The 27,306-nt window shown below is 39.9% G+C and overlaps 2 protein-coding genes across 2 annotated transcripts; one reads left to right on the forward strand and one right to left on the reverse strand.

Annotated features, from left to right (window-relative positions):
- Positions 1-918: 918 nt before the first annotated feature.
- LOC114561808 (dual specificity protein phosphatase 22-B) lies at positions 919-17,739 on the reverse strand. The gene is made up of 9 exons (XM_028587913.1): positions 17,685-17,739; positions 17,343-17,414; positions 14,672-14,731; positions 14,520-14,553; positions 11,919-12,001; positions 9,132-9,181; positions 8,385-8,459; positions 6,196-6,367; positions 919-1,552 (listed from the first exon to the last, which is right to left on the reverse strand). The coding sequence occupies exons 2-9, from the start codon at positions 17,400-17,402 to the stop codon at positions 1,400-1,402; spliced, it is 687 nt and encodes a 228-aa protein (XP_028443714.1). The 5' UTR covers positions 17,403-17,414; positions 17,685-17,739; the 3' UTR covers positions 919-1,399.
- bphl (biphenyl hydrolase like) lies at positions 17,647-26,522 on the forward strand. Its single transcript, XM_028587912.1, has 7 exons — positions 17,647-17,950; positions 21,240-21,343; positions 22,103-22,269; positions 23,244-23,397; positions 23,489-23,620; positions 25,820-25,943; positions 26,428-26,522. Exons 1-7 carry the CDS (start codon positions 17,865-17,867, stop codon positions 26,516-26,518), a joined length of 858 nt encoding a protein of 285 aa, XP_028443713.1. The 5' UTR covers positions 17,647-17,864; the 3' UTR covers positions 26,519-26,522.
- Positions 26,523-27,306: the final 784 nt, after the last annotated feature.

A 27,306-nucleotide genomic window follows, 5' to 3' on the forward strand; every position in this document is an offset into this window, starting at 1 on the left:
TTGTAATTAATAACAGTATTTAAGTAAATTAAGCACTTACTATTAATATTGTACCACTGCCTTTGGGCACACACACACACACACACACATACACTCAAGTTTTAAAAGATACCATTTTTTTAGTAGAGAACTAGATCCAAAACAAATAAAATGTGTTATAACAATAACCCTAATATTAAGAAGAAAAAAAAAGTTAATGATCAATTTAAAAAAATATAATGAATGTTGTATAGATTAAACTACATCACAGAATATCAAGTAGTTAAAATACCACATCAAACCAACTTTCAAATTCTGCTCACACAATGCATCAGGATGTTTACTTGTAATGGAGTATTTTTATATTCTATGTTGCTACTTTTACTTAAGTAAAGGATCTAAATATGTCTTCCACCACTGCCCAGTTCCACCAAAGACTCTTGTTTTATTTTAATATTTTGTAAAAGGCCTGAAATGTCTCAAATTATGCTTTAATTTGTGTTGCAGAAATTGGTTTTAACATGTTTTATGCCTTCCCGATTCTTATTGGGGTTCCAGCCTCCAGGTTAGTAACCACTGCTTTAAATAGATAAATAAATATTCACTTGATGAAAAGTTGAAAGTTAGCCATAATCTCTCTCTCTCTCTCTCTCTCTCTCTCTCTCTCTCTCTCTCTCTCTCTCTCGTTTGCATGCCCTTTGATGGAACTATGTTGAATTGCTTCATCCCTATCAAATAAAATTCAAACTCAATTAATGGATTTTATTAAATAAAATGCAAATTCATGTGTAAATGCCTATATCATCTGGAGCAGAAATGTAGTTGTCAATCATTAACTCCACAAGATGTCATAATTGAGAGTCTAATTTAGACCATGAACACATTTTTACAACACAAACAAAAATACATATTAAGGAATAAAACAGAGTTATAAATAAATACTGCTTCTGATACTGTTTTACTGGATACTGATACAGTATTCTTCAGCCTCCACACGGTCTACAAAAAGTAATACTCATATTTCAAGTCAACACAACATAACATAACTAACCGGGGGAGGGAATGCTGCTAAATGTGTGATCACACTGTGGACTGTATGTACATATTTCCTTGGTGTCACGCTTGACTGCCCTTGCATGTGTTTTTGACAGTTAGAGGCGAGGACATGACATGACGAGGGAGGGGCTGAGATAATGGCATAAAAAAATCCCCCCCACCACCACCACCACATGACTCCTCAGCCTTTCTGCAAACATGAGACTCAAGGTAATATGGATACAGAACAGGTTCCTGCTGTAGCTTTACTCCGCAGGGTTGACGATGAAGAAAAACAGCTGAGAATAATTCTAATAATGATAATAATAGCAGTCCTTCAGCTGCTTGATTTCAGGAAAGACGAGACTCTTAGAAGACATTTCTTTCAGGTGCCACTTGTGCCCAGCTCAGGTGTGATGCTGGTTGTTATGCTATTGCTGCTGCTGTCGCTGTTGGATTTCCGAGTTAAAAGGTTTTCAATCTCCTCGTCATCGTTGAACGAGTTCTTCCCATACCGTTCCTTCCACCAGGACTGATACTGCGGGGGTGAGGAGTGTAAAAGTGAGTCAGATGAATAGATGACAGCTGAGACAGAATCAAAGCGATGGAGGGTGTGACAGGAAATAAAGACAAATAGGAGGGTAGTTCAAGTTGGATTTCAGTCCTAGTTGTTTTAGGCAACACCATTTGTTACTGGTAACTGGTACTGTCAAAGGTAAGGGTAAGTGTGTTTCATGGGTCAGTAGGCTTCCAGTCTATAACCACGACGTTCCACTTCCAGGATTGTTCCGGTGCAGTGGGATGTCCCCTCTTTTCGCCCGGATATCCGTCACCTTCCGCTTTCTTTGTGTTGGAATTCTAATCTCTGGTGGATTTATGAGGACTATGGTTAACTGCTCCTTAGATCTTTGCAGATTTTCTGTTGCGCGACTAAAACAACTTCTGAACGTACACTTGTTCCACCAAAACAAGTTCCTTCCCGAGGCTATTTTGCAGAGGCACAGTGGCTCTGTCCGGCGCTTAGCACCGCCCAAGACGATTGTGATTGGTTTAAAGAAATGCCAATAAACCTGTGCTGTGGAGGAAGGTCTGGTAATGCGGGACTAGTTAGGCTTAAAATGACTTGCTCGTCAGATCGTCAAACAGCGTCTGAAACACCCTCCCAAGTCCCCCTTTTCATCTGACCATTTTTGTAACTTTCCCAAGCCGACAATCATTTACTCATTCAACCTTTATATAAACTCGAGAGATCATTGAGGGGCAGCCCTGATTTACAACACAGAAAAGAAGGGACACCATCATAAGCAAACTGGAAAGACTTTTTGAATTGAAAAATTATTTGCTAAATAAATTAGAATGATAAGGATGCAAAAGAGAGTACAATTATCTAAAGCAATTAAAAGTAAAAGTTTGCAGGTTTACAACCAAATTTCTAAATTGTCCAAAAGGCACAAGTGAGTTGATTTTTAAGGAAGTGTTGTAATTTGTTCTATGAGTCAGGTGCACTGAGTCAGGTGTTTTTCCAAATTCAGACTGAGCTCTTGGAACAGAAAGCTAAAGCCAGTCAGCAGAGCGAGTCTGATAATGCCCTTCTGAGAAACAGAGAAGTTCTGTAGGGTTATGGTTGGCCATCGTTTGGACTTTAACGATTCTGATTCCAATTGCGATTCTTCTTTTCGATTCCGGTTCTTATCGATTCTTGATTCCGATTCTTTGAGGAGTGGAGTTGAAACGGGACACATGCTTATTTCACAAATAAGAGGAAAGTTTTATTTTGATTCAAAGGTGGGTTGCAGTTTTACCGGGCTTTTTCAATGTAAAATAAAGCCACACTAGAGCGCTGCTTACTGTGCTCCAAGGCTGCAACACAGCAAGCGCCTGGCCGCTACGGAAACCAAAACTTGCGCATGTTAAATTTGCAACCCATGATCAGATTTGAAACCAAATCCTCCAAAAGATTCCAAACAATTCCAATAAAGAAACGATTCTACTGGAATTGTAATTTTTTAAACGATTCCATGTAGGAATCAGTTCTCGATGCCCAACCCTATGTAAAGTAGTATAAAGTTTTCCAACAAGAGCCTTATAGATAAAGAGATACCAGTGAGATTTACACTGTTGTTTGTAACAGTTGTTAACTTTAAAGTAGCCATATTATGCTCATTTTCAGGTTCATAATTGTAATTTGAAATTGTACCAGAATAGGTTTACATGGTTTCATTTTCAAAAAACACCATCTTTTTGTTTTACTGCACATTGCTGCAGCTCCTCTTTTCACCCTTTGTGTTGAGCTATCTGTTTTAGCCACAGAGTGAGACATCTCAACTTCTGTAACATCTTTGTTGTCAGTCGCACATGCTCAGTAGCTAGGTAAGGATTACATGAGCTAGCTAGCTGTTTCTCCAACTTCGGCCTGTACAAGGCAGGATTTGCCGGGAGACTCCTTCTAAACGAGGGCGCACTTCCAACTTTGCGTGGAATACCTGCAGAACAGGGACATGTAAGTAGTTCTATACAATTTATTTTGTAGATTAGGGTGAATTTGTGTGTGTTGTAGCAGTGTTTTGCCATTGAGAACGAGCTAGCTAACGGTAAGCCACCTAGGCCCCTCGTTTTGGCTAGTGACGTAGAAAGCCATGCAGATTTTGAACAGCTCACCCGGAGACTTAAGGCAGGAGATATTCAGAAACCGCATCTCACTCAAAACTGCATGGATGTTTTTTTTCCAAGTTTGTATGCATGTGGAAGCACAAGAGACACAAAATAACACCCCGAATCGTAGGAGCGTACCTCCTATGGGAAGATTCTGAGGCTAACAAGCCATCACCTTCCGCTAGCATTCCATTGACTCCCATTCATTTTGGCATCACTTTGACAGCGAATAACTTTACATCTGAAGCGTTTAAAGACTCTATTTGTCCATTGTTTATTTCTAAAGAAACACGACAATGTATAAAAGGCTTCATTACCTTGTGTCTCACTTTATGGCCCTGTAGCAGCAGTTTTTGTAAAAATAGGCTAACGATTGTGTCATAACCACGCGACTTTCTGTCGCAGGCAATTGGGGGGACGTGAGGCATACAGTCAAGGGAGGGCACAGCTACCAGAAGATTTACAACTTTCAGACAGGTTGCTCACGTCACATCTAGTGAGTAGCTTTAGCTTCTCACCTTGCTGCTGTGACGTAGAAGTGTACTCCTCGGTGACGGCGCACAGTGACATCACTGTCGGGTGTGTTTACAGATGCTGTTACAGCGCACACTTCTGACCAAAACTGGGTGAATCCAGGAGGTGTGTGGTGTTGTACTGTACATGTGAAACAGGCGGTGGCACCCTGTTAGCCGAATGGTTACAACGCATGCCACGTACTGTGACCGCAACGTCCACGGTTCAATTCCAACCGCGGACCTTCTCTCCCACCACTTCCTGTCTGCCGCTTTACTTTCAAATAAAAAAAGCAACAAAATAATCATCTTGAAAAAAAAATGAAGAAAGAAGTGGCACAGGCTTGAAACTTTCAACCACAGAGGGTAATAACTGCTTTTCATCCTGGTGTTGAGTTTCTCTTCAAGCAGCTACTCTGTCTGTGAGCAATACAGAGCACCTGAACAAACCACTGGCCAAGAGCCTTCATCACGTCACATTTTTAATTAGTTTTAATCTAGGAAGCAGTCAACAATGTCGACACAGTCATACTGAACTCTTAAAAAAAAGTCCAATGCATGTTTGCATCATTTCTCTTTTAGTCTCGCACTGCCAGACCTGTCTCCAAAGTGCTGTGGAGTAAGCTCTGGCTATAGCAGACATACATTCAAGGATAGGAGAAAAAAACGCTCTGGGTTGTTTGCATTTCTTTAATCGTCTTGGGTGGCGCTATGCTCCAGACACAGCAACGGTGCTTCTGCAAAATAGTCTTAGGAAGGAACTAGTTTTGGTGGAACATTTGCATCCAGCAAAAAGAAAATGCCACATACGTTCATGCAATACAGTAAGGTGAGCTATTTCAATTAACTGGATACATGGTTAAACATCAATTGCGTTCATCCACAGCAATTCCACCAATCAGTCCCCAAACATCCCAGTTAGATAGTAAATGCCGTAAACATATTCTTTGTAAATCTTTACAATAATTCCCTAAAAGAACCAAGCAGGCCTGCCTTGTTGTACGATCCAAATTTTCGTCAAAACTTGCCATTTTCAGCGTGTAGCTTGTTAGATCTAAGTTTGTTGTTGTTTCCTGAACCTAACAGAGTTTGAGAATGCAACACACAGAGAGCGGAAGGTGAGGGACATCCAGCGTGTGAGCCACCCACGGGATGTTACACAATTATCCTGGAAACGTACTTCCGTTGATCCAGACTATTTCCCTTTTAATCCCTTGTGCATGGATACACAATTTGAATCCCACGTAGGAATGGCGGACTCTGCCAGTAACAACTAAAACTAACATATAGGAAGTCAACTACAGAAACCCTGATGAATTCCACAGGCCAAAGTTGTTCAATAATGTATTGTATTAAGTGTTGCTGGAGATTTGACCTATTTAGACCTCTTTCCCCTCTCCATGCACCTTGGAAGTATGTGAAGTTGTGCCTAGTCTCGCATTGCCAGACCTTCCTCCACAGCACTGCAGAGGAGGGTCTGGCTAGTCCACACAGCATTCCGGGATGGGAGAGAAACGTGCTCTGGTTTATTGGCATTTCTTTAAACCAATCACAATAGTTTTGGGCGGCGCTGAGCTCCGCACGGAGCAAAGGTGCCGCTGCAAAATTGCCTCGGGAAGGAACTTGTTTTGGTGGAACATGTGTACGTTCAAAAGTAGTTTTAGTCGTGCAACAGAAAACTCAGATTGGACAGATAGTCTAGCTAGCTGTCTGGATTTACCCTGCAGAGATCTGAGGAGCAGTTAACCATAGTCCTCACAAATCCACCGGAGTTTAGAACGCCAACACAAAGGAAGAAGAAGGTGACGGACATCCGGCCGAATTGAGGGACATCCAGCAGAATTTCCGGCAGCACCAACGTCATTGATATAGAGTAAGTTGTACCAGAAAACCCCCCACTCTGCTTCTAGGTCATTACAGAAATACATTGAATGACTACTGCTGGAAAAAAATAGACAAACGAAATGAAATCTTAATGATCATAACTTTATATTGAGATCAGCGGGGTGTCACTCACTTCTGTCAGTTCTGTGTTCTCAAACTCCTCCAGCTGCCGGAGGAAGCCCAGGTTGGGCCCCGCACACGGCCGCGCGGCCCTCACCGCCGCCAGAGACTCCACCCAGCCGCGACCCGTCACCGTCATGATGTAAGCCACCACCAGAGTCACACTGCGGGACACTCCTGCCACACTGAGAGCACACAGCATCACAGCTTGATGCCAGGTGTAGTAATCAACACATATTCACATTCCATCTAATGTAAATATGAACACACATGTGAACACACACACACATTTTTTTTTTAGCAGATGTAGATTTGTCCCCCTCAAAAAATATAAATGACAAGCCACTCCCCAAAAGAGGTACAAATAACCATTCAGGGGGCTCAAAACATGTATAGAAAACAATAACTGTGTCTACACTGTTAGAAATAAGGGCCAATAAACTAACCCTAATCCTATGAAGGAATATTCTGTAATCATTTTTCATGTTTTTCCGTATTTTGATTTTTGGATAAACAGAAATGTCTGTTAAAGGTACCAAGGATATACTGTACATCTACAGAATCTTCTGTTTTGGGATTAACAGAAAAGGTAGGCTACTGGTAATATTCTGCCAGGACATTATCCGTTTTTCTCCGGATTTGTTTCTTACAGTGTACTTGTGCTACATTGGGGCCGTTAAAGAACACAACATGACCGGGAAAAATAAAGATGTGTTTTCTTGTGAATTTGACTGTCATGCCTTTTATACAGATTTAAACTTTGGAGCTTTAACAAGGTCTCATTCTCTAATAGATATGTTGTTGAGATGTACATGATTCCAAAAACAAAACATCCCAAAACACGTGTGATGTTTCAAATATACAGAAAGTTTTGAACAATAATTTCCTTTACATCAATAAAGACATTTGAACCATAAATTGATGCAGAAAAGGCACAAATTGTTGCAATAAAAGTTCACTGGAATGCAGGAAATTAAGTGTTTGACACTCAAACTTTTATGGGGAAGACCCCCTTGCCCCTCTGGTTATAATGTCCCCCCGCATGTTAAAACAAAACCTACGCCCTTGACAGATTCCCTTCTTTAGTGTACAAAGAAGTGAAACTCTGCTGTGGTTAAATGCTTGATTTTGTCCTGTTTGATATGAGAAAAGATTAAAGGTGCTGACATTTACTATGAGAGCATTAACCCAAGTGTTGTTGTTTGGTCACAGTGATGTGGTTGAAAAAGGAGAATTGGGTCAATAACATATGAAGACATCCAGTCAGTAATCACCTAAAGAGAAAAGCATGTTCAGTTGCAGACTTCTGTCCCCAGGGCCATCCAACTCTTCAATACAACACAAAGGGGGGAAATTGACATTTCAGCATGAGCCTGTCTCTCTCAGCTCCTACCATTATATCACCATTATATCACTTCTGTCTACTGTACACCTGACTGTCTATATTAAAATAAAGGCTATATTAGCCCTCCTACACAATCTGGACTGTGGTCATAACGTCTACATCTTATAACGTATTCCCTGTTATATATTGTTCTGTTAATATTTAATAATAAGCTATTGCACTGTTCAGTAACTGCACTGTTCACTTTTGCACTACCACCATTGCACACGCTCTATCATAGCACCCTATCATAGTCATTTCATCACATGGTCAGTCCATACCAGACCTTTGTAATCACTTCACAAATTGTTAACTATTTAAATTTCTGTGAGTGATTTTTATGTATGTGAGATATATGTGTGTGTATGTGTGTTTGTTGTGTTATGTTTGTATAAGCTACTGGATGGCTAAAATATCCCTTGGGATGAATAAAGTATCTATCTATCTATCTATCTATCTATCTATCTACCTCGAGGCAAATGCTCATCATAATGAACCAAAACCAACTAAATCTGAATATGTGTGCGTCTTCCTCTCAACATCCTCGTATGCAAATGCAACCAGTTTCGTACCATTAATTCTGATGTAAAGAATATTATGATTTTATGATCTTTAAATCAAAATATAAATGGAGAGCACTATGCATTAACAATTCAGACAAGACATGCAAGGAATATATTGGGATTAAATAATATATTTAATCCCTTTAAATCCTGTTTGAGCAATCAAATTGAATTATTGTTTTAGCATTTAATTTGTTTAAGATTAAGTACATGAATAAGGATTTTTAGTATTCTTTATGATTTATTTTCACTCACCAGTGAACGAGGCAACCCTCTCCTTTCAGTCGGGACTCGTGGATAAACATGATGCTGTCTCTGAAGAACTGAATCCTGGTCAAATTATCAGAATAAACACACTGGATTAAAATGGATTTAAACATCCTGATAATACAGACTTGTATTAGTCATTTTTTTTATGTTTTATTCATTTATTTGCAAATCAAATCCACAAAACAAAATACATTACATACAGCACAGTTCATCAAAGTCATGAGCTCCTTCTTGTGAAATCATTTTAGTGAAAACACAACCGAGGGCTCGGCCCAGATTATTTAATGCATCTATCAATCAATCAATTCCACATAATTCAACTTGCGAAAGTACTGATTTTTGTATTCTGTTTTTTTATTTTATTACATCAAATATTAACTGCTGAACATGCCCTACCCTCCAACCAGAAGACACTGTGGATTGTATGATTTATTGATAATTGTAAACTTTTGGTTTACAGTACTCAATCAGTAATGGCACTGTGTATGTGATTCTTTTCAAATGAACATCCTGAATAAGAATACTTTTATTAAAAATGCTTTCATATACATATAATAACATGTTTGTAATGCTGTGGGTAAAACATTTGTTGGACTTTTAGTTTCTTGTTATTTACACAATGCCACAGATCAACAGATGGTAGATACATCAGATCCAATATTGAGGACCTTTCAAAAGAAGTGGACCTATACATACATACTGTGTATATATATATCTCATATAAGTACTCACAGGTTTTGCTTAGAGTGGTCAGCAGCAGATATACACAGGTACGTCATGTCCTGGAGGAAAATAGAGGGGAGAAGTTTTGACTAAAGTGACACAATAGAGTGTATTTTCTGCAGATAAAGCCAGTAAATTAATGAAAGTGCAACATTTAACAAAATGTAAAAAGGGTTTTCATTCTGTCAGGTCATCTGTTCGAACACCGGGTCTAACACACTTCCTGTGTCTCGGTGTACGGGGCGGCCCCTGAAACTTTGCCCCTCTGACCCTGCTGTTATGGTAGGTCACGACATAACGATATTCGCCTGTGTGTGTGTGTGTGTGTGTGTGTGTGTGTGTGTGTGTGTGTGTGTGTGTGTGTGTGTTTTTGTACTGTGCACCTGGCAGCTGATGGAACATACCGTACAGTGGACAGAAACTACCTTGTCCCGTTATGACTGCACCGCCGCAAAAACCCCTGAGCCCTCTGGGACACACCGAGCTCTGGAAGTGCTCCAGACAGGTTAGCGTGCACATACTTAAACACAGTCTCATACACACACGCCTAAAGACTAACACACATGCACATAGTATATATCTTTTGCACTCTGCACTCAACCCATTCAGCCTTGTTTTTCTTGTGCTGGACAGCTATTTTGTATATCTTTGTTTCTGTATTTATTATTTATTTCTTATCAAAGTTTAATATGTTAGTGTGTGTGTGTGTGTATGCACCAATCACCAAGGCAAATTCCACCTAGGTGTCACTTACTGTGTGAATAAACCCTTTTCTGATTCAGATTCGGCACATATTGACAGAGAATGTAACTCTCGTGTTGTGAAAATTGTAATTATTGACAGTCAAAGTCACGTTATGCAAACAAATGCTGAGATATCTTCTTATATCTTTGCAACATCGCTCTTAAAACTCATCATGACCATGATACAGTGTTTGTAAAATCAAACCCAGGCAGACAGAAAGCACGAATAAACTCCCAAACAGTGTGCATGCAAGTGGATATGGATAAGTTCAGAAATGAATTTTCTTTACTTGCAAAATGCAAGTTGCATAAAACCAGTCATTTTATTTTGTGGCATGTTAATTTGAGCCACAAACTGTACAGTAAAGGGTATTCAGAGACTTGGTGGTTGCAAATTCTACCTTCCTCTCTCAGAAACCATGACGCTGTCTTCCAAGAAATCAATCAGTCAGCAGTTTTGACTGTTAGGTATGCAAATACACCATCCCATCTGGCCATTTGGGCTACACTGGTAAAAACAGACCTGAGTCATTCTTATGTCAGAGTTCAAAACGTTGCGTCATTCGTATAAATGTGAGAGAACGATCCAACAATCAAGATCAAAGATTTGCACAGCAGCTGGGATTAAAGAGCTGCTGAATGAAGGGCAGCACAGTTCAGCGAGTCAGACATCATTCCAAGCCCAAAATCTTTGTTTTGGTGGTTGACCAGTTTGGGTAGTGATACTGTAATACAAGTTGCTGTTTCTCTTCAGAGTTCTATGAAACATACTAGCATGGATGGAGAAAGTGTACAGAAATCTCATGAGCACTTTTCATGCTCGCTTTCAACAAGAAAAGATGAAAGTTGTGAAAGCGGACACTGAAGATCAAGATTGTCAAAAACGAGTCAAACGCAGACAGAGAGAGAATGAAATATCAAATCTCAAAACTCAAATATCATGACAATTCAATTCAATTTCAAATCAGATCATTAGCTATTATTCTGAGGGGATAATGTCTCTAATTTCAACTTTATTCCTCCAAAAACAGATCTTGCACATTTTGCGGACGATGTATTCTTACATCTGTTGCCGAATGGAAATCAGTGAGAGCAATTTTCTACTTTCAAACTACCAGGTTCTCACAGTAGAATCACCTCTTTCTCTTCTTCTCACACTCATATGCTCACGTACACAGATGAGAAAAAAAAAGAATCCTTTTTTTTTTTTATGCAGTTGCACTTTCAAGACTTTATGAACTTCAAGCTGCTGAGCTAAAAGCATCTTGTGTGAAAAACATCTACCAGTTTGAGGGCTTGCATCTGCATCACAGCTGCATCACAGACTGAAAATGGCATACAAATTTTCAAAAATCCACCGGGATCCCACACAATATTGAAGTCAATCAGAACACTGCTTATTTAGTGAAACCTGGTGAATTCCAGCTCTTGTGACTGAAAAAAGAACTTTCTGTGCAAAATTGGAAGAAAAAAAAAGGACATCTGACTGTCACACCAGTTGAAGTGGTCTATTTCAACAGCCTTTGGTAAAAATCTGACTTTTGTCTAAATTATGTTACTTTACACCCTCTTTTCTTCATATTTATCCTTTCAAAATGCAACAACAATGGCCACATATTATTAATAGACTGCTGAAGACAATACCTCAGAGGAAATAGATAGAAAATTGACATTGTGATAAATGTTTAAGTCAGTTTTTTAAGCATAAAACGCTAAGAAATGTATGGGTTTCAGCTTCAGGTTCAAGTAAGTTTTAGGAAATTGAGACATTTTTCAGACTAAGCAATTGGAAAATGAACTGACAGATTAATAGAAAGTATTTGTTAGCTGGAGCCCTAATGAAGATCTAATCAGAAAAAAAGACAAAAGACTGAGAGTGGCATCTCAGGTCTGCTGCCAACTTTTAAAAACTTTCAGAATGAGTAACAGGGGCGCTGAGGTGGGAAAAACTGCCCTGGTGAGTTTAGGCGAGGTTGTGTACTTTACGGTCGGATTAATGTTGGGGTCAGGGGTGTCACACAGGCCGATATAAGACGCAGAGACGACAGTTCACCTCCAGGATGGGTGCAGCTGTGTCATGGATGGATAGAATGTGGGTGATGTTGTGCTGCGCCAACAGCTCCCTGTCTCGGGCATCTGCGGAACGCAAAGAAAATCAATCGTCAACAAATATTCCTTTCCATCCGATCACAAATCACCCCATGTAAAGTCCAACCTAAATTAAGCATTTTCTGCCCAACAACAAACCCCCCCTCCTCTAATGTCTCCCAAGCAAATGTGGCCTTAGGTTTTGCTCTTGTTTTGAACTGAAAGAAAAACCGGAAAACCAATGTTTCTAAAACAGTCCAACAGCTTGTCCCAGAAGCAAGAATCAGTAATTGTTCTAATCAAATTTTGTTCTTCAAAAGGAAGCCAAATGTTTTCTACCTTGGACAGATGTGCCTTGAGCACGATTTTCTCATGCTTTGCAAGTTTGCAGGATGCTGATGCCACCCATACAAGACCAAGATGAGTGTGTGCTGAGCCCTCCTGCCACACAAATCAACTCAACTAACCCAAATATCACACAACATGAGTTTGTATAAACTGTAAGACATACATTCGATATACATTGGAAAATAAATATATGTACTTAATACTCAATATAAATCCTTAAAGGGTAATTTCGTTTTTGTTTTTATCAAACTGGACCCCATTTTCCTATGTTTTGGTGTGTAAGTGACTGATAGGTAGCCTGGAAATCCAGACCCAAATCCGAAAGATTAGGGGTCTGGCAATGGGTAATGAAAATGGCCCAACTCGAGGGGCGGCACCAAGAATGCATTTGAAAATATCACTGCACACAATTGGATAACACTCCAACCAATGTTTACTGACTGATTCCAGACTTCAAAGTCACAGCGCTGTTGTCATCTGTTTAGCTCGCCTCTGGCCCGCCTATATCAGATACACCGATGTGATTGGTGCAACTCGGCTCCAAGGGCATAGTTAATGAGCATCGTTGCTCATTGCCAGAGTGACTCGCTGAGCAAAGTCAAATTGTGTTCTCGTGAGAACTCTGGATTTCCAGGGTAGCTGATAGGAACGACAATATTTGAAAGTGATCCAGTATTAGGCGCGAACGCTGTAACCGGCAGCCACAGACCAAGCTGCGATGTGACACTATGGAGCAAATGTGCATCGTCAATTTGGCCCACTACTGTTAATTTACATGGAGTCTGGTGGCTTCAGCGAACGAAATCTCGCAGATGATTTTATGTTTTAAAAAAAAAGTATGGTATTCTTTAACAGAAAGATCGACCTCCTTAGAAATCCTTTCCATAATGTTGTCAGACACTTAAAATATTAATCTGAGGGTGCCAGGATAGCTCACTTGGTTGAGCGGGCGCCCATATATAGAGGTTTACTCCTCAACACAGCGGGCCCGGTTTTGACTCCGACCTGCGGCCCTTTGCTGAATGTCATTCCCCCCCTCTCTCTCCCCTTTCATGTCTTCAGCTGTCCTGTCAAATTCAGCTGTCTAAAAATGTCCTAAAAAATGATCTTTAATTAAAAAAAAGAATATTAATCTGAGCCTTGTCAGTGGCAAAACAAGCACTTTTGTGAAGGTAAATACAAGCTGCACAATGGCCCCATTAACTTCCATTGCTTGTTTTGCCACTGCTGACTGCAGTGGTCTCACTTAATACTGGACCAATGTCAAAGATTGCTGTTCCCATCAGTCACTTAGACACAAAAACAATTTACACTGTCTGCCAGTGACTTGAAGGTCATAGTCCACAAGTGTGTTGGTCATGAGATAAATATTTGTGACAGCTTAGGCAACAGATAAAGACAGTGCCACACACTTCTGGGACCGTCAGTGATGATTGACAGGGATTATTTTTGTATCAGTCTATACACAGATTTTTAGTAAATCCTACTCATTGTGCCTTTAAACTCTTTTTTCCCTAGACTTTACTGCTTCTGTAGCTACTGTTGTTCCTTTGGAGGACAGGTCAGGGGTCTTCTTACACTGTAAAAGTCTTTCGTACTTGCTCACACTTGTTACTGTATAAAGACAAGAGCAAAGTGGGTACAAAAGAAGGCCTTGATAACATGAAACATGTCAGATTTCCTATTTAGCAGTGGTTCCCTGAACATGTCATGTTTACAAAAAGTGATACACGTTTTAAGACATTTCCTCTGCAATCACCATTACACGTGTGCACCGATTGTTTTTTTTAATATAAAAAATAAAATAAAAAAGCATGTGATTGCACCTAATGATTGCATTTGCTGCTTTATGGAAAGATGTGGAATACAGTTTATACCAGGGACACCCCCATGCCGCGGGGCATCCCCTCCCACACCAACCCTCAACTCAGCAGCCCTCAAAATAATTTGTTTCCTCCAGCTGCCGACAGAGAGTAACACACCAACCCCCCCACGCACACACAGAGGCAAAAACACAGTGTAATAGTTTTTTTTTTCCAATCATCAAAATATACTTCAATCATTCTGCTCGACACTGTGACCTCTTCACTCTATAGAAACTGAGCTCAGTGTAGAATCTCACCACATGCCCCTCCGTATGAGGAACTGAAACATACTCTGCTACTTTATCCAGATAATAAATCAATTGTTTTACTCGACAAAAGGCAGGACATCTTACCTTTGATGTTTCCGAGATACAGATCAGGCAGGATCTAAAGAACATTAGAAATTGTGTCAAAGGAAGGAAGAAGAGGCTGTGAAAGTACAACAAGGTGATTCATGTTTGAATGTTTTTTTGAATCCTTTTCAGGTAGAGATTTCATACCGTACCTTATTTATTCCATTACCCATGTCAGCGAAACGTCTCGAGGAAAGCACACAAAGGACACACTAGGGATTAAAAGAAAAAGAAAGTTGTGTATCATGTAGTGCCCCACAAAGGACACCCTAGGGATTTTTTTTTTTTTTTTTTTTAAGTTGTGTATCATGTAGTGTCCCAGGAGTGATTAGCGCCGCCGGTCAGGCCCTCTCACTCGTTGTTACTGCGTCCAATCGTTTTCGAGCCGCCCCTAATGACCCAGGATATCATAAAGCCTTTCGGCGCCTTCAGAGCTCATGCACCGAGTGCTACTTGATTGAGAGTGTGCTGCTTGGGATGACGTAATGTGACCCTAGCAGCGCTGCTTGGGTATTTATATTTAGACAAGGAGTCGGGTCACGGCACCGTCCATAGGCACATACCAGGCAGACAAAGATGGTTGAGGGCCAGAGGACAGATGAGACCAGATCCGACATGCATGCCACTATCTGCTGTGGTGTAATACCGTACAAGGAGCCCTTCTGACGAGGCTCAAAAAACATGCCACTTGCAATAGATCTCAATTTAGATAATATTCCTCAGGTACATATATGAGTTGTCTTAGAACTGTGAAAAACACTTTCCAAAAGCAGCTTGTGGTCGATGTGTCCTACATGAACAAACAATGTTCTGCAAAAGTTCCGTTTCTGTTTTCTCTTTGAAAGATGTTCTATATGTTTCATTATGTCTGTGCTCTCCTTGCTGGTTTGAAGTGGGTGGAAACTTATGCTATACATCCATGGGCGGGAAGAGGTTGAAAAAAAGGTGATACACTTTTTATTTATTTTTTGGGAGGCATTTTTAGGCCTTTATTTTCACGGGACAGATGAAGACATGAAAGGGGAGAGAGAGGAGGAATGACCAGGGCCGCAGGTCGGGGTTGAACCTGCAGCCGCTGCGCTGAGGAGTAAACCTCTATATACTGTACGTGCGCCTGCTCTACCAACTGAGCCAGCCATGTGATACACTTTTTTGTGCGCCAATCAGGTTTTAGCAACATTTCAAAATGCAATGAAAGTTGAGGGGATGATTGTATAGGCAATCACATCCAAACTTTAACATTTATTGATGAACATTTTATTTTATAGAGAAATACTTGAGATTTGTGACCATCATTTTACGAGCTTAAACATGGTGTCCAGTTCTCAGTTGAAATTTAGATACTGTATTTCCATTAAACCAAATGTTAACCATGTTGTAGATTTATTAAAATCAGTAAATGAATTAGTGAAAACTTTGATCAGCGCATAATTATTCCCTATAAGTTTAGTTAAAGAGTGAACCGGCCACTAAGCAAACCACCACGGTGGCTCCAGAGGAAAGGGTCAGGGGATCACCAAAGTCAAAGCAATCAACCTGAAAGCTGTCACTGTATTTTACTCCAAAACTAAAATGTCAACCTGTTGGTGGATTGTGAAGATCCAGGACTTAGCCAAAAAAATGTGAACATCAACAACTTCTCAGTCCCTCCCCCCTTTCCGCTGAAGCCCAAAGCGGTCTCCTAAGCCCCTCCCCCCACAAGGGAGAATGAATGCATGTGCATGAACAGTGATTGACACGCAGTTAGACACCCCTCCTGGCCTTGATTGGTGCATCCGAACAGGGAGCCGTGGATTTTTGCAAATCGGACTACAGGCTGGAGGTGGGGCCGGAGGAGTCGGATTTTTTTTTTATTACCGTCTTCATGTAGTTCTACTGGAACATAGGGTCAGTTTCAGCAAATATGACAGAAAGTTAGTTTTAAAAGGCTTATCAACTGCATCTTTAAAGAAAAGTAAGGGCATCAACAAAGTCAGTGGGATTATTCATCCTCTGGGGACCATGAATATATGTACCAGATTTCATGGAAATCCATCCAATAGTTGCCGATGTATAGTCTGGACCAAAGTGGTGGACTGACCAGCTGGCATACTAACAATTGCTGCTAGCATGGCTTAAAACTCTACCAGGCCTCGAAATCAGCTTGATAGCATACTTCATGACTTTTGTTTAATCTCATGAGAATTGCTTATAGACTTTGTAAATGTTATCTCTAAAGATCCTCCTTCACACACACACACTATTTATTTGAAATCATGTCTCAGTGGACATCTACTTCAGTCACTTCATTTCCAGTAAATTCTGCTACATCTTTAACACATCGAGGTATTTTTAGCCCGGCTTTGTCATCTTTGTGTTGTGTTCCTGTGTGTGGTTCAGTGCGTGGCACACAGCTCAGACGTGCTGACAGGCAGAGGGGAGTGGAGGCGTTTACAAAAAAGCTGCCTGCCACAGAGAAATTAGGTCTGATCAGCTCATCTAGATAGCAGCGGGTCCCCCCCATTCATAAACAAACACAAACATCTCACATTAAACGTGTGTGTGTGTGTGTGTGTGTGTGTGTGTGTGTGTGAGGAGGGGTGGATGGTGTGTTGCATACATATTAGAGCATGTGATATGGTAATGATGAAAACATTAAAAAAACACCATCACTGTGTGTGTGTGTGTGTGTGTGTGTGTGTGTGTGTGTGTGTGTGTGTGTGTCTGTGCGTGCGTGTGTGTATGTGTGTGGGAGGAGGGGGTGGGGGCTGCGTTGCACACACAATAGAGGATGTGATATGTTAATGATTAAAAGTGTTTTTTAAGAGGAAGAGGAGACATTACCTCAGGAGTTACTTTCAAGTCGGATGCCAGATTATGTGGGACACCCAGCAGATCATCCATAGGATATAGGTGCTATTTTTGGCAAACAAAAGTAATATTTATACAGGTATTTTACAGACAAACAGCTTAAAATATGCGAAGAATTAGGTTTACAATATTAAATTAGTCTAAACTAGCCTAGTCTCCCTGCACCCTTTACATCTAAGTATGTCAAGGAAAGTTATCTGGAAATTATTAGAAAATCTATCAAATATAGGCCTATTAGTGTTACTGAAATATTCCCCAAGGGGTGTAGCCTATTTAACTTCCCCGTGACAGTTGCCCTTCGGTTCGTTTTCGTACTTTCGCTTTAATTTCTTTTGTCAATAAAGACGACGTGGAAAGTGCCAAACGGACTACAGCTTCCTGGATTCCCTAGGGGGAAAAAACAAACTAGGGACTTTGTTTAAGCACTAAAGAAGAAGAGCCGCAGGCGGCAGCGGAGGAGTGCGGCTCGGTGTGCGCGGAGCGGACCGCGGAGGAATGGCGTTGTTTTTACTCGGAGGACGGTTCTTTAAATGCAGAACTGACATTAAGAGAGTCGCGAAAGAGTCATTCCAGTCGTACTGGTAACTGTTTTCTGTTTGATATTTGCATGTTTATATGCACGTTGAAATGTGGACTTTAACCACGGAGTGCTGCCGCCAGAAAACAGGAAATGCTTGCCCCCGTTCTTTAGTCTGAAGCCTAGTTTGATTTCTAAAGCCACTAGATGGCGGAGCATGTCCAGGCCATAGACTGTTAAATATACAGTCTAAGGTCCAGGCAGACAGCGCACCATCACCCTTCTGTTGTCCTCGGCTCATATTTCACCCGTTTTAAATGTTTTTATTTCGGAAATATAGGTCTCTTTTAGGGCAGCACGATGTGAGGAAAATATCTAATTGCGATTGTTTTATCTGATATTACGATTGCGATATGAGCCACGATATTGGAGGGAATTTTATTTTTGTATCATTATTCTTATTTTCCTTGAAAAATATTAAAGGTCCCATGGCATGAAAATTTCACTTTTATGAGTTTTTTTAACATTAATATGCGTTCCCCCAGCCTGCCTATGGTCCCCCAGTGGCTAGAAATGGTGATACCGAGTCCTGGGTATCCTGCTCTGCCTTTGAGAAAATGAAAACTCGATCTGGAATCTTGCTCCTCATGACGTCATAGAAATGGCACATCCTAAGGAAAGCTCATTGTGGGACTGGCTCTAGTGGCTGTAATTCTGCACCAAGGCTGAATTTTGGGAAAGAGACTTCAGATACAGTATTAGGGGACCTCTAAGGTCTATATAAAATAGACTTCAGATACAGTATTAGGGGACCACTAAGGTCTATATAAAAGCATCCAAAGAGCACCATGTCATGGGACCTTTAAAATAAAAAAATTAAATGATTATAATGTGTTTTTTTTTTTTTTCTCCCCTTGCGATATCCCCCCCCTCCCTCCTGCGATTTGGGTATTGCAGTAGTCCATATTGCGATTTGGATAATATTGCGCTTAATTGTGCAGCCTTAGTTTCTTTCAACCAAATTGCCCCAAAAAACCACGGCTGGTTCAATAATCAGCTCACAATTTTAATTGAAGTTTTGGTGTTTTATTCAAATTCATAGCATTTGAAATTTTTTTTTTAAATGGTTTCAAAACCGTATCCTGACTAAACTTTGATCATAAACTAGTCTGTGATTATCCATTAACATCCTCTGATCTTAACTATTAGTCAAAATTACTCATAATTTGTGCTTTTTTTTTTACTTAAAAAGGGGGTGTAATTTCACATAAATGAGGTTTGTTGACCATGAATTCCAAGAATATAGGCTACTGGTGGTAGTTGGGAAAAGATTTTCAATTTTGACCCAGGAGGACAACAAGTTCATGGTCGACGTCAAGGGCCTATAGGTTTTGTTTAAACATTGGCGGGACGCAGAAAAGTTTCAGTGTCAAACACTTAATTCCTGCACTCTAAGAAATAAATCTGTAAAATAACAGAAAAAGTATTGGCAGCTTGTTACCCGGACTTTAGTCTATATCCATGACGTTCTACTTCTGGGATTGCTCCGTTGCCGCTGGAAATTCCGCCGGATTTCACTCATTTAGGCTGGATATCCGTTACCTTGGGCTTCCTTTGTGTTGGCATTTTAAACTCTGGTGGATTTCTGAGGACTATGGTTAACTGCTCCTCAGATCTCTGCGGGGTAAATCCAGACAGCTAGCTAGACTATCTGTCCAATCTGAGTTTTCTGTTGCACGACTAAAACTACTTTTGAACGTACACACGTTCCACCAAAACAAGTTCCTTCCCGAGGCTATTTTGCAGAGGCGCTGTTGCTCCGTATGGAGCTTAGCACCACCCATGACGATTGTGATTGGTTTAAAGAAATGCCAATAAACCAAAGCACATTTTTCTCCCATCCCGGAATGCTGCGTGGACTAGCCAGACCTGACCAGAAAGTCTGGCAATGCTTGACAATCCGGACTTAATTAAAAAACATAATTTAAAAAAATGGAAATTATGTTTGTACCCACAGTTAAAATACAGAACATCTGTTAGGCCTATAAATAAAAGGGACAACATGGATTTAATCTCCCAAAACCAATCATATTTTTTGAGGGGGACAAATCTACCTATCCAGTATTAGATAGTCATGTAAAGATGACTATTTAAACTGAAACCATATGCCAACATTCACACTATAATGAGGTAATTCTACAAGTCCTCATGCCTTGAAATCTTCAAAATATTTAAGAACAATGGCTTAAAAATATAGGTGTTCCAATACCAATACCAGTATCGGTATCGGAACATCTCTATTTTTGAGCCACTTTTCTCTATTTTTTTTAGTATACTGCCTAAAATGCTGGTATCGGTATCGGGACGTACTGGAGTTTATGCACCGATCTGATACCATGTAATAAAGCCCTAAAGAAAATCTATGTTAAAGTAGTTTATTTATGTTCTTTTTCCGTTATAACTGACGGTAAAACTGGAGAATAAAAGAAAGTTCTGTGGCATTCATTGTTTGTGTTTGTTCATGTTTCACAAAGAGTTTAACCTGAGCCAGACAGACAACAAAGATAGAAATTATATTACATCCATACAGGGATAGTAGTATACAGTTGTTAAAACATAATAAAATATATGACACACTGGTGTCAGATCGGTACTCAGTATTGGCGCAAGTTCAGGTATCGGAATTGGTATCGGGAAGCAAAAAGTGGTATCGGACCATCTCGACCCAAAAATATTTAAAAATACTTTAAAATACTGCTTTGTTCTAGTAGTAACAGATGTCGTGATTATTGATCATGCATAGTCTTAAATGTTGAGGAGCTTTCCCCTCCAAAGTAAAAAAATTAAAAACATTTCTTAGCGAAAATAATTGTTATTCCTACTCTACGTTTTCTATTAACTAGAATAAGGCATGGGCACGTTATTTTCAATGTTAAAACTCAGCTGAACCGACCAAATAACAACCCTGTGGAGCAGAAATCAGTGTTGATGTGTCGTGCCGAAATCTCGCACAAGTCCACAAGACTTCTTCTCAACTGAGTCATTTTCCTATGTGACATTTTTGTGATTTCATGACACTCCATCAGAGCAGTCATCGTCTGTGCAGCTTCATGTTTTATTCAAGTATCCTTGTTGACATGTTCAGCTCGGAGGTGAATGTTTAAAACGGAAGCTGCTATCACTTTTCTGTTTAAAACCAATGTTGTACATTGTTGTCGTGTTAATGTGGCTGTAATCTTTGTCATATTTGATTTTGCTGTGACAAATGAAAGAAAATGTTTTTCAGAGCTATTCTATTCTTTTCCACCACCGTGACCATTACTGCCACAGTCTACCTGTCTGTGTCCCTGCAGCTCTTCGCTGGCCTCGGGCAGGCAGCATGTTAACGGAGTGGATCTGTACTATGAGCAGACAGGCACAGGGAAACATGCCGTGCTGTTGATTCCTGGTGCTCTGGGTAAATACAACAATAACATCTCTTAGTCTTTCTGACAAGATCTCTCTCTCACACACACACACACACACACACAGAGTATCTCTGCCTCATGTCCGTCTACATCAGGGGTGTCAAACTCATTTTCACTAAGGGCCACACTGGAAAAAGAGAATCACACCAAGGGCCAGACATGTAGAGTTTATTGACACGCTTTTGTTACCGCGTGTCACTTTTTTTTTTTTTTACATTTTGGTAGCTTTTTTCCTCATTTTTTGTTGTTTTTGTTCCAACTTTTTTGTGGCTTTCTCAGACATTTGTCACCTTTTTTGTAACTTTGTTGCTTTTTTCCGACATTTTTGTACGCTTTTTGTCGCATTTTTGTTGAGATGAAGCCCTACAAAAGTCATCAAAAGAGTTCCTTAGCCATCATAGAATTTAGCAAATCAAGCAAAACAATGATACATTTTTTTTAACAACAACCTCTTTCACAGCCTGAATATGAAAAAACTCTGCTTCTGGGGGGATTTCTGAGTCTCAGAGTCGGAAAATCTGACATATTTTGCTTTTAATGTCATATAATTGCTGTTTAAAAAAACACTTTCCTGTGTTTGTGGTTTGGCGCACAAATAGGTGGGCCAAAATTTATTGTGAACCCAAATTGATATACGGGCCAGATCTAAATCAGCAAGGGGCTGGATTTGGCCCCTGGGCCTTGAGTTTGACACATGGTCTACATGTACTGTATGTCTTCTAAGCTTGTGAAAACCTCTCCTTCCACAGGGTGCATTTGGACTGATTTTGGACCTCAGCTGAAGTCTCTGAATAAGGAACGCTTCACTGTAGTGGGCTGGGATCCCCGTGGTTACGGACAATCCCGCCCCCCAGACAGAGACTTCCCCCCTGACTTCTTTGAGAGGGATGCAAAGGACGCAGTGGATCTTATGAAGGTCTTATCCGGCTGTTGATCAGCTAAATGAAAAGCACAGGCTAATACATGGTTTCAGAAGAATAGAGAAAACACTGAAATGTCCTTTGTGATGCACTTAATAGATTTACAATGAGCAAATCAAAGCATTTGCTGTTGCAGAATTAATCTTTACATGTTAAAGCACAAATCCCACCTCAAAATACCTCCTCTGATCTGTACTTTATCTAAGAAAATAAGCTTTAACAGTCAAATAGTGTCTAATTTACACTCTGCTCTGAGTGGCTGATTGTCACTCCATTATGTGCTGCATAGAGGAAGCATGTTATAGCATCCTCACTGTTTTTCTTTTTTACACTGATGATAGTCCTGATTGCTAAATCTATGCTCTCGCTTAGTCTGTGCACACAAATGTCCACATCAGTATTTTCCATAGTTTACTGTGATTTAATACAAATAATAAAATAATAATAATTTCCCTGAGGGGATTGATGATTCTGATTCTGAAAAGATGTCATTCATCTTTAACCCTCTGAGGACAAAAGACGCACCGGCGAGACCAAGCGATGTTTCATTATATACATGATGTATATACTATTTTATTCATAAATGACGCTACCATCGTGAACCCAAGACTTTTTTAAACTCATTTCAAGAACCAAAACAATTGAGTTTAGGTTTGTGTTCACAAGAGATTTGAGAAATTTCAAAAAGCGAACTTCAACTTTTCAGCTGTAGGGCCAAATTATCCCTTTACACATTGCTCTGGAACAAATTTGGGCCTGACATTACAGAAAGCTGAGTCTGTTCTGAACATTTTGATGTGGAAGACATGGGGATCAGGTTATATGCAAATATCCTTAAAATGTAAATTTAAAAAGAAATGCAAAAATGACCTTAGACCTCAGAGCGTTAAGCAAATATGTGCTTTGATCACATACTTTTGCAATAGGACGAATGAAAGCTAGTTAATAGTATTTTCCATTTCATTGGCAGGCATTGGGCTTTGGTAAGTTCTCTCTGCTGGGGTGGAGTGACGGAGGGATCACCGCTCTGATCGCAGCAGCGAAGAACCCCGACCTGATCAGCAAGATGGTTGTATGGGGAAGCAATGCCTTCGTTTCCCAGCAGGACCTCAAGCTTTACAATGGTAATGTGCCCACGTAGTCCCAAACTGTGTGAACTGTGCATGGTGCCATCTTTCTTAACTGTGTATGTTGTGTGTCGATGGCAACACATAGCGGTGCGTGATGTCTCCAAGTGGAGTGCGAGGATGAGGCAGCCCATGGAGGAGGTGTATGGAGCACAAGTCTTTGCTAAAACCTGGGAGGCCTGGGGGGATGGGATCACACAGTTTGCCAAAAGACCAGAAGGTACTGAATCCATTTTTGATTTGATTTATTTAGCACATTTTAAAAAACAACAGTGTTACATATACGACAAAATAAGTAAAAAAGACATGCAAAAGAAACCCAGAAAACCCTCAAGGGGCTTGACATGTTGGGTTCCCTAAAAAAATTCAACGTAAGGTAGCATATAGAAAATAACATGCAAAATACAGTGTATGCAAAAAGGGACAGAAGAAAGGAACATTTAAATGAGGATGGAAAGTAAAGATTGAAGAAAGAGAGAAAAGGAAAAGTAAAGAGACAAGAGACATGTTAGGCTACTGTTAGAGTAAAATATTTTGGGGGCAGGCTGGGCTGCTTTTTCGAGTGGGATCATTTTGAAATTGATTATGAAGGGTAAAAAGATTGCAAAAAAATAGGAGGTAGTGTTTTGTTTAATGAACCATGAAGAAATTGGGCAACTTAGATTGCTGTTACAGACTCATTACACAAGTGGAGTTGAAACTGAAAACCATCAGAAATAACAAAATCGAGAGATGGAAGGGAAATGCTTTATAGTCATAATGCAATTATCAGAGGTGTCAAAAGTATTCACATTCATTCAAGTATAGATACTGGGGTTTGAAAAGACTTCTGTAGAAGTTGAAGTATCGACTCAAGCTTTTTACTCAAGTAAAAGTGTACAAGTACTGGTTTCCAAACTACTTAAAGTATAAAAGTAAAAGTAATGCAAGGGGAAAAAAATGGCATTAAGGACAAAAGCTTAGCCCGCCCCACAGGGGCCTATAGTGCACTACCCCTTCTCCACAAAAAAAACATTTTTCTAAAGGCCATAATGACTATAATAATGTTACATTAAACTCATATGTGCAAACTCAGAAGGGCTGAAAAAGGTGACACATCTCTTCTGTGTTTTTCAGACAACGGCAGCTACAGTCTCACCAGACAATCCTCTCCAGTGAAATACAGACACACTTTTACACCGTTTAGCTGTCATAGTAACCGTGTTTACTCCAGCTGCTAGCTAACGTTACCTGCTGCCAGGTGTAGTGTTAACTAGCGTCCCATGCAGCGATGTTTCAGTTCCCTCTAACGTCCATTTTCAGAGCATCAGAGAGAAGCGCAGGCATTTAAGTAGCACCTAAATAAGGTACCGAATATTCGGTCGATAAAGGTCATTAAGGCACCGGTGCCGTATTAGCACCGGGTCTGTGCAGGTGCGATGGATCGCGTACAAACCAATAGGGTGTCGGAATGGTATATGTTTATACTTCTCATCCAACCACAATCAAATTCACTCTATCCGGATGGCGCGATTTATCTGGATAGGTTTTTGGTTGTTTTTGTGGGGGGGGGGGGGTTTGGACGATGACAAGCCGGAATGAAAACAAGCCGAACTGAAATAGGAGTAACGAGGCTATTTTTTAAATGTAAAGAGTAGAAAATACAGGTAATTGCGTGAAAATGTAAGGAGTAGTAGTAAAAAGTCTGCTGTAAAATAATTACTCCAGTAATGTATAGATACCCAAAATTTCTACTTAAGCAAGGTAACAGAGTATTTGTACTTCGTTATTTGACACCTCTGGCAATTATGAAGGAAGTTTTTATGATTATGATTGTAAATTTCTGATAATATATAGTTACTGTGAGTTTGCAGTGTTTTGCATAGCGGATGTGTCGCAAGAAACACAAAACTGATGGAATTTAGGACGGAAGATATTTATTTTTGCCACAAGATCTCTACTACTTTTCATACACAAGGAACATATGGAGAAGTAGAAGGGCAGTTGGACAGTACAGACATCCTCCAAGGCATGCCCTATCTCATAATGTTAATGCAGTGGGAATTTTCCCAGTCGGGAACAAATCTTGCTGATTATTCCGACATGACATGAATGCCGCAATAAAGCCCTATCTCGCAATGGTAACGAAAGCGACAAATAATTTGTGTACCCACCCTTGGATTCGTATCCACTGCAGAATTAATTGGCTTCTTCCTTGGCCCATGCTACAGCCTTCCACCAAGTGTCCTAACTTGGCCGGTCGTTTTTTACACAATCCTGTTGAAAGACAAACAGATAACCCAACAACCATGAGCCGAAAACATGACCTCCTTGGAGGCGGAGATACATTTAAGATGCTCCTTAATTTTGTTACGTTCCAATAAAAGTCAGCTGAAAATATGATTGATTGAAAAATGTTTCTTAAATGTCATTTGGTCAGGGAGTATCTGCTTGGAGCTTCTGCCCCGAATCAGCTGTCCAACCCTCATCATCCACGGAGAGAAAGACCCCATGGTGCCCAGCTTCCACCCACAGTGCCTCCTCAAACACATCAAGGGATCACGGTGAGATGAGATCACACACACACACACACACACACACACACACATACACACACACAGACACACACCCACACACATTATGAGCATACAATGTATTTTTATTGTCATTTGTAAGTCTAAGGAAACTTTAAAACTGTACAAATGTATCCATCCATCCATCCATCAATGGATACATATAATCCATCTTGGTCTACTTATTGTTGTTTGGCTTTCTTTAACTGCATGTCTACATTTGTATGTGTCGACATACAACACATCCGTATGTAGGGCTGGGCCATGATAGAAATAAGAGTATATTTCCAGTAGTGATATAGGTCATTGATTGGTGAAAATGGTTAAGACAGCACTTACAGAGCTTTTCTTCCTTAGCAGACAATAAGCTTTACAATTTAATCTCATTCACCTACACACACACACACACACACACACACACACACACACACACACACACACACTTAAACAACAACTTTTTTTGTTCCAAATCTAGATTACACCTGATGCCAGAGGGTAAACACAATCTCCACCTGAGGTACGCTGATGAATTCAACCGACTGGTGGAAGACTTTCTGGGACACTGATCGATCAATTAACACTGTGAAATGACGACTGGTCGCCTTGTGGCGAAGTCGCCAGGGTAACTAGCAAATATGTACACTTAATGACTTAAATTTTGTTATTGATTATTTAATTTGTACTCTGTTTTCATGAAGCATCCATTGTAAAGTAACTGTATATTTAAATTTCAAATTTCAATGTTCATTTTTTCTTGTTTACGCTAATGTTGCTCTGCAGTTATTAAAAAAAATGAAGAAAAAAAAATACCTGTGACATTAGCTCCTAACGAGGTTTCGATTAAGTTAAAGTAAGATGTCTGCAGCTTACTTTGGAAAACAAACACGTATACAAAGCTAAACCTTACAACAGTGTCAATAGCTGTAATATAACAAAACTGAAATTAAGATTTGGCAAATTGTCAGTAACAGTTATTCATTTTGGTGATTACAGGAGTGATGTTAATGATTTCATATTGAAAATTATTTTTGAGCATTAATAAAGCTATTTCATACCATTTAAAAGCCCTTTGTTTAAGTGTTACCTATGCTACTTAACATGAGCATTTATATTTAAGTTACACAGTAAGCAGTGGTGGAACATAACTTGAGTACATTTACTCAAGAACTGTATGCTACATCATTACAATTTTGATGTACTTGTTATTTATTTGAGTATTTACATTTTCATGCTACTTTATACTTCTGCTACACTACATCTCAGAGGGAAATGTTGTGCTTTTTACTCCTCTACATTTATTTAACAACTTTGGTTACTTTGCACATTCTGATTATTGATACAAAATATAATCAAC

Source organism: Perca flavescens, chromosome 9 (genome assembly GCF_004354835.1).
Source record: "Perca flavescens isolate YP-PL-M2 chromosome 9, PFLA_1.0, whole genome shotgun sequence".
Taxonomy (NCBI): Eukaryota; Metazoa; Chordata; class Actinopteri; order Perciformes; family Percidae; genus Perca; species Perca flavescens.

What these genes read in the sequence shown, in the direction of transcription:
- LOC114561808 (XM_028587913.1), bottom strand. Translation starts at nt 17,402, where the DNA reads ATGGATGATCTGCTGGGTGTCCCACATAATCTGGCATCCGACTTGAAA. An exon ending in TGGGTAATGGAATAAATAAG is followed by an intron (nt 14,554 to 14,671) that starts GTACGGTATGAA and finishes AATGTTCTTTAG; the next exon opens with ATCCTGCCTGATCTGTATCT. An exon ending in GAGGGTTGCCTCGTTCACTG is followed by an intron (nt 6,368 to 8,384) that starts GTGAGTGAAAAT and finishes GTGTGCTCTCAG; the next exon opens with TGTGGCAGGAGTGTCCCGCA.
- bphl (XM_028587912.1), top strand. Translation starts at nt 17,865, where the DNA reads ATGGCGTTGTTTTTACTCGGAGGACGGTTCTTTAAATGCAGAACTGAC. An exon ending in GAGTCATTCCAGTCGTACTG is followed by an intron (nt 17,951 to 21,239) that starts GTAACTGTTTTC and finishes GTGTCCCTGCAG; the next exon opens with CTCTTCGCTGGCCTCGGGCA. An exon ending in GTTTGCCAAAAGACCAGAAG is followed by an intron (nt 23,621 to 25,819) that starts GTACTGAATCCA and finishes TCATTTGGTCAG; the next exon opens with GGAGTATCTGCTTGGAGCTT.